At 43.6% G+C, this 7,940-nt stretch overlaps 1 protein-coding gene across 2 annotated transcripts in view; it reads right to left on the bottom strand.

The window, feature by feature from the left end:
* Window positions 1-1,216: 1,216 nt before the first annotated feature.
* Window positions 1,217-7,940, bottom strand: part of LOC131282596 (cytohesin-1) — a 43,611-nt gene continuing 36,887 nt past the window's right edge. For both annotated transcript variants that reach the window (XM_058312101.1, XM_058312102.1), the window contains 7 exons: window positions 6,615-6,713; window positions 3,733-3,832; window positions 3,456-3,630; window positions 2,001-2,087; window positions 1,814-1,932; window positions 1,634-1,745; window positions 1,217-1,526 (listed from right to left, as the gene is read on the bottom strand). In XM_058312101.1, coding sequence (XP_058168084.1) covers window positions 1,272-1,526; window positions 1,634-1,745; window positions 1,814-1,932; window positions 2,001-2,087; window positions 3,456-3,630; window positions 3,733-3,832; window positions 6,615-6,713 — 947 coding nt within the window. In that variant the 3' untranslated portion in view covers window positions 1,217-1,271. The remainder of the gene's footprint in view (window positions 1,527-1,633; window positions 1,746-1,813; window positions 1,933-2,000; window positions 2,088-3,455; window positions 3,631-3,732; window positions 3,833-6,614; window positions 6,714-7,940) is intronic.

Genomic DNA, 7,940 nt, shown 5'->3' with positions numbered 1-7,940 from the left:
TTAAGCGCGATTACACTTTCTCATGCAGTCTTACTCTCACTCTCTGTTTGAATTTCTCTTCCACACTATACACACATCCGCCACAAACAATCAATCTAAACGCTGACCATAAGGAAACAAGTTAGAAGGGACGATACGAGATCAGAGTGTTGAAGTTTAGAGTTTGGTATATTTGGATGAGAGATGAGAAAGGATAAACAACGTAGTAGCCTGTTTGTTTGTTTGTCTCAACAATCATTCCCCTGTTGCTAAGCGGGTTTTCCTCATACTACTGTACAGAGTGTGGGCTGTATCCTATCGTCGTTGCATTGTGTACTAGGATTCTGGATTTTTGCTACTTTTCATGATCACAGAGTCACGATCCACCGATCAATCGTTTTACCCGCGCTTAGTACTCGTACATTCGATCACATTCACTTGCTTCTCTATTCGTTTACTCTTACTTCACTCTGCCATTTTCTCAGACATACGCACGCACATAGAGACACTCCTATCGTGTTTGTAACGTAAACTAACGATTCAAATCATTGGGAAACCGGAACAGAAATAAAACAGCTCCCAACAGTCCCCAAAAGAAGGGGTGTTGGGAAAACAGATCCTACACACTAGACTAATCCGCACCCGGGGCTATGCAACGGTGCAGCACCACTGGATGCGGGGGGTTGGTAAACTAACAGAACTTAACACTACCTCACCGCTAAAAAGCTAACGTTGTTTGACTGCACAAATAGATATTTAATTTCTTCTCCCGATAGACGTTCATAACCATCATCATCATCATCGTCATTACTCCTGCACTTGACCGATAAGGTACGCGAGGAACTCAACACGAAAACAAAAAGGAACACAAACACAGTAAGGAGGAGTGGATGGATTATCGCATATCCGGACGAATTAGTAGCGGTAGGAATAAAAGGGAAGCTAAACGGAAGCGATTATTACTTTTTCAAACAGCTCTCTGGAAGCAAATTGATCGATTTTAATGTTGACTTTGGCTTAGGCGATAACTGAACAGCAGTGCGCACTTTTACGTATGAAAACATTTCATGGCCAGTTTTTAATTTTTTGTTGCCTTGAAGCATGTTCAGTTTGAAGCAAAAATCAGAAAAGGCAATGATTGCACACATCTTTTTGGCCACTTCGTTTGGACCGGGCGACGCGGAAGCTGATGGTAGGAGTTATTAATAGTGTGAATGTGTGTTTATGCGTGTGTGTATGTTGTTGATTTTTTGCTGCATTTTGTTTTAGTTCTTCAAACAGGACAGCGCTAACTAACTTTTTGCCAGGGCTTTCTTTTTCCTTTGTACTAGAATGTCGTGGAACGGGTTGTGGCTGATCGATTGGTTCAGGCGGCTGATCCATTCCTGCTGCTCCTCCTCGGTGGCGGCGGACATCCGGTAGACGGTGTGCTTACCTTCCACCACCTTGCCCTCACTGTCGGTTTTGCACGCCTTGATAATGTCCGCGCCGCCGCTCGCATGCAGCTCAAAGCAGTGCGGTTTGCTGCGGTCCGTAACCTCCCGTACCTGTCGAAGAAAGAACATGTCCGACACCCGATAACGATTAATAGAGGGATATCTTAGGGAGCCTAGACGATCAACGATCGCATCATTTTCTCAAACGAAACACTCACCGCGATATTTTCCAGTGGAATGATCCCCCTCGGTTCCTTGTCGGTGGTGTATTCGAAGTAGTACAGACAGTTGTCGTTGAGGATGAACCATCTTCGCTTCCACGATTTGTATCTGAAACGACGATAGGCAATATTTCCATAATTAATCCTTTTCAAAAATGGATGTGCCTTAATACATACCTTCCACCCTGCTTCCACAGCCAGCCTTCCTTGTCCGGGTTGAAGAAGGTGTGCATTAGATCGTTCCCATCGTCCTGAGGTATTTTAAACGGTTCGGCACGTATCGATTCGTACAGGGACTGAAAAAACGACATGGATACAAGTTAGCACCATTCTATGAATCAATCGAGAGTTCGCTTCTACCAACCTCTAGCAGTTCACGTGGAAGATCGCCCCCGTTGTTGATGCCACGGTTCATGGATATGAACTGTTCAACCGTAGGCTTTTCTTTGACCTATGTGTGAAGTAAAAAAAAATGCAAGAAAAACAATTACTTCCAGGAAACCGCACAAACAAACCACGTAACATTTCACGGACCATTGAATTCCGTTCGATTGCAGCAAAACTAAATCGAAACCAGTCACTGGGTGCACACATTTGCATTTGATTTCACGTTTAAGTATTTCTAGCATCCACGGGAGTTACATCAAAGGATATTGCCATACCGTGTTGGGGTAATCCGTTTGATGTTATTTGCCTTTAACGTGGGAGCTTCTGCGGGTTCGCTCTTCCCTTTCGGCTTCCAGTTAAATGATACAACTTATTGCACATCATTGACTTTGCAGCACTGACACCGTAACGGGCCGTTCGCTCAATTCGTTGGATAACACGAATGGGTAGTGAACAAACACGTCGTTCCGACCAGCAGGCCCGAACAAGTCAATGAGCAATGTTGTAATTTAGATTAGGCCGGCCACAACCAAGTGTGGGAGTGGGGGGGGAAAATAATCATTTACATTTCGACCGAGTGCGTTTCTACGTCCGCCCGCCCGATGGCCATGCGATAGCTTTAATTTACACATGCATTAACAAACCAGTTGAAGCATGTTTGATTTAAATCACATCGAACGCATTGGCATGAAACTAATTCACAAGTAAATGAAACTAGGTCAACAAACAAAAAAAACGCATTTTTTTCTATTAAAAGCTATGAGCTATAAGTATTGATTTGCATCGTGCAAAATATGCGTGATTTTTTTTCCTTTTTGTCAGGTTCGATTATGCAGTCAGCGGTACTGACTGTTCTCCGCTTGCAACGATAAACCACGTAATTCGAACGATAAAACGTTCCCCTATCTATGGACATCATCTAGAGCCTCCTCTAATTGACGTGCCGACAAGAGTTGGTAACAACAAGCGCCACCAGCCACCGGGTTATTAATAAGCCAACGGTGCATTAAATAAGAGGCAAAAAACCCTGACCCCGCAGGACGAGAGCTATTCTAATCGATTGCGACCCATCCGATCCTGTAAGGGTGCCAGCTACACTGAGAGTGAACATTGTATCCAAAACCATTGTGTCCATAAGGGTGTGGATAATTCAAAATTTTCCAACCCACTAACCATCAAGGGTTTGCATACCCATGGCCCAAGCGGAAACACAACCTGTACAAACGATAATTAAATTCTGCTATCTTGATGTTTCCGACTGCAACTTGCTAATTGTATTATCGTGAACGAATTCATCAGCACTGCAGTTCGTTCTTTGGGGTTCATAAGTGAGGTCTCGATTAGGCTTGTGTTCCATCCAATGTAACCTCTCTCGTGTCTGGTGAAACGTGCAAACATAAATTCTTCCGCGTTGCATCCACCGTAAACCTACCGATGGGTTGTGGAGCGAGGTGTTGAGCATAATGATGGCAAAACTCAGCACGTAGCAGGTGTCCGTGTTGGTGAAGATGTCCGGATTGAGCTGGCAGTACCGCTGGGCGAAGCATTCCATCATGCGATCGATCTTCTGCGCCTCGCCGGGCAGTCTGAATGACCAGAGGAATTGTCTAAAATCGGTAGGCAAGGGAAAGAGTAGATAAAGATTAATAAACTGTGTTTTAAAGGCCTTCCAAGAGAACTTAAAATAGTTAACGCCGAACAAACTCTACCTTAAAGCTTGCACCAGAATAAGATTCGTAAAATCATGCAGTTCTACAAAGGCCTTCAACACCTGCTCGTTGAAGTCGTTCTTTTCACCCAAATAATCACCTGCAAAAGAGAGGGAGAAAAAGAAAGAGAAAATTTAAAACAACAGCTCCAGGGAGGAAACCTTCTGTGTGGTAATTACGAAAATGGTTTTTATTAAAGTGTCCCAGTTTCACACTTGTTCCGAGCATCAAAAGCTACCTGAGCGCGGGGATTCCCTTCCACTCCCGCGCGCGCGGTCAACCACTCCGCATCCCACATTTATCTTATTTGACCGAAGGAAAAATTTATTGCCACCATCGGGATGATTTAAAATGGCAACAATTTTTGCGGCATTTCCCTCCTTCCCATCTTTTTCCCTTCTTCTGCTTCCTTCTCCACACCGAACTGTGTTCCGCAAATGAACTTCCGGCAACGAACGAAGGAGAGGAAAAATACATCCCGTCGAAATACACCAGGCCCAGTTTTGTGTGAACCAATGTGATCATTCATTTCGGGATGAAAATTATCACATTCGCGAGTATAAATTTATTTTCCTGCTTATCTCCTCCCACAGTTGCGAACGTCCACAAGGACTCTGCAGCCTGCGGTAGCCAACAATGCAACATGGGGGATTCCACCCACCTTCCCTGACGATCCATTTCATTTGGATTGATTCCATTGAGATCAAAAATGTGCCAAAATAACAAACTACCATTCGACCGCAAACAAGCGCACCAGTGCTTTTCTCCACAGAATTCGATCCACAGGGCTCCATGGAAGCACCAACAACAACAATACCATTTGAAAACAGGAAGAAAACAATTGGAAATTTTTAATCGCTTTTTATCAACACGATATTAATTATTTCTGTTTATTTTTATGAATGCTGCTATTATCATCGACTGGGTGTCCCGGTGGAGAAACGTGGAGGATTAAAAAGGTTTGTGGCATTCGGTTTGACGCAACGGAAGCACTTCCTCCCCGGCCGTTGAGATCATGATGGGCGAGTGGTGTTCCGCCTCGGGGACGGACATGACCGCGCGCGTGTAAAATCGCCCGGTGGTTATTATTAATTACCCATTCCAACCATTCTGGGTGAAATATGAAAATTACCAGCGCGGGCAAGAGGGGTTATGGGATGGAAACACAACAATCGCTCAAATTCTCCATGGAGCACGGGGTTGATTCGTGGTTTATCATCTCTACGCGGTGCCAAAGGGTCTGAGGTTTACATATGCGTCGGGTCGCGTATTTAATCTGGCAAATGTATTCATTCGAGGGTGCCGCTGGTGTAGTAACGCACGCTCGGAAAACAGCTTCAATTTGCGATGAGTACAATTTTGCAAATTATTGTACAAGCAAGTCGAGCTTAAAACCAAACCAATATGCAACACATTCGTTACAAAGGGATTACTATTTCGAGCAGCGATTGGATCCATAGTGATAAAACCGTTTCGATCGCGTTAGGTATGGATGTGATAGACGCAACAACATCACACATTTCCAGAAAACATGTTATGCCAAAAAGGAATCCTTTGATAATGGTAATAGCTATCAAATGTGTTGTACCATTTTTCAATGCAAATGTTAAGCTTGTTTGTTTAGTGAAAACTGCAAGCGAATGTAGCTTAATCCGTCGTAGCATTCCCGTTGATATTGTGTTTTTGTATAAAGTTATCATAAAAAAAAACTATTGTAATGGAGTTCCCAATTAATCGTTTTGATTCCCTTCCCATAAAGACACTCTTATCACATTGGCAGCTCAACCCCCGAACGAACTGACGTGAGTCGATCGAGCGCATAATTTGTGTATTAAATTTTAACAATTGATGCATCCGCGTTCGGCGTAATTCATCCGGGAATGCTTTTTCCATGTAGTGCCGCGCTGCTACCCGCTCTTACATGGTCCGGTGTTCGGTAGCAAATTGAAAAAGGCAATTATTTTATCTGAGCTCATCATCGGTACTACGGTGGCCACTTACACCCACTTCCCCCGTTTTTTCCCCTTGTCAAATATTGATCCCGGAAAAAAAAAATGAAAATGCAGTAAAACACTTTGGAAAGGATGTCGGATGTCCGTCGGTTGCAATATTCCGGTCCACATTCGGATGAGAGAGGATCGATTATGCGGATCACTGATTATTTGCATCTTTTTAATGCCTGCCTTTTAATCCCGCAAGGAAAGTTATTGCCATCAGGAGTTGTTTAAGATTTTGAATGTTGAAAGTTGGTTAAATTTATCTTCCATTTATTAGAAATTGAATATTTATCCAACGGGTAAAAAATCTGTACATGATCAGGGAAAATAATTTACGTGTTTGACTGAAACTGCGCAATGGAAAATTAAACAAAACAAAACCCAGAAACAATTACATTTGCCGGATTGAAAGAGGATATCCAAAGGGAGAAAAAACGTTGCATTAAATCGCATCCGATACGATTAACGAGTTACACCGTCTATAAAGTAATGGTTCCATGGCAGGTTGGTTTTTTTTTCTAGCGGAAGGGAGGTCCGAATAAATGCGGGTCCATAAACAAGTCCACAAGCCGGGGCCGGGGAAATGCAAATGGAATGCATGCCAAATGCTCCAGACCTTCGAGACCATCAACTCCTTGCCCCTCCTCCGAATGATCCCTTGGTTCGATGAGTTTTCCATAAATCCGTTAAATTTATGGTCTGTCTCGGCAGCGGGTGGTGGAGGTGGTGGTTGGGATGGATGGGATAATGATCGAATCAGGTGGAATGAATTATGGCAAGGATTGTCGACTGGGTTGGTACGTATGACGTTGGCTAGCATTCGCTTCCCAAAATGTTTCCCGTAGTGGAAGATCGCTCTCTTAGTAAGGCCGTGACTCTGCTTACCGATAGCTGTTTTGTTGAGACCTTCTCCCTTGTACAGAAATTGCGCCACGTCCTGAGCGTCCGTTTTCAGTAGTTGGTTTTCGTATAAAAATTCTATTCCTGTAAAACACAAGAGAAAGAGAGAGAAACATGGTTTTAATCATTTGCAACAAACTTATAGAAATAATCCACCACCCTCTTATAATAAATTCCAAAAAAAAACACCGAATGACCTTGGTCTTGACTCGTCGACTGCGATATCTCGGGGGGCAAGCAAGAAGGCATCAATTAAAAATTAAAAAGTTCCTGACAAGTTTAGCACTCAATCGAAATCCATTTCCACCGTCGACGCCGGCTCTATCTTTTCGACCCGACATGACGTGGGAAGACGGGAAATGATAAATGAGTTTTTAATTTTAAAAGCCACCTCTCTACCGCCACTTGACGGGCAAGATCCTTCAAGGCCACTGGCCATGGTTAGTTTCAAGGAACGTCCGTAACATAAGGCCGTGTTGAGCAGAAGGAAAGGAGTTTGGGCTGCAACCCGACCGTTCGCCTTTGGGTTAGCAGCTTGGTGGAAGTAATGCTGAAACGGACAGCGTCCGTGGGTGGTACATTCATGCAAGTTTAATTGCTCCATTAGACCGCAACAGGTTGCGCTTTGTTCACAGGCGAGAAGGCGATATAGAGGCGAGGAAGTTTGATGTTCAATGAGGCACAAAAATAGTTGCGTTGAGTTGCGCAAAGGAAACGGCAAACCTGTAGCGCTCGTCCCGGATATCGAACGGATACGAACAATTTCATTAAACGCATGAAGACAACCATTCATCCGAAAGTCCTGTCGGTGATGGTGAATGGTCGGTGGTTAGCATAGATTTTGAGCGATGACTTGGATCGACCTGGGGGAAGGACAGCGAACGGCGTGAACCGCCAACAGTGCACAACGGGAAACAATATGGAGCCACAATTAATGTGCACGTGTGAGTAATGTGCTCTTGATGTACGTGATGATTTACTTCGCAATACGCACGAACGATGGTGTTGATTGTTTTCGTAATTGAAACTGGGTGAGAAATATTGACCATCAGGAGAACGACGCTATGTCCTGGTGAGCAACAACATGGCTGAATTCGATCCGGACCGATAAATGATTAGACAATAATTTGTTCCAGCGATGAAACATTCCTACTTTCATTAGACGCAAAATCGTCGGCAAATTGATTGTTTGTTATGTTTATGATGGCAATTGTAATTCAATTAAAGGAAATGAAAACTTTCTAACAACGCAAAGAACCACTTGTTGTTGGATAAAACAACAAGAAATAAACCGGAACACTAGATCAGAAG

This window comes from Anopheles ziemanni, chromosome 2, assembly GCF_943734765.1.
Source record: "Anopheles ziemanni chromosome 2, idAnoZiCoDA_A2_x.2, whole genome shotgun sequence".
Classification (NCBI taxonomy): Eukaryota; Metazoa; Arthropoda; class Insecta; order Diptera; family Culicidae; genus Anopheles; species Anopheles ziemanni.
The sequence above is the reverse complement of the archived record's forward strand: the minus strand, read 5'-3'. Positions and strand labels throughout refer to the sequence as shown.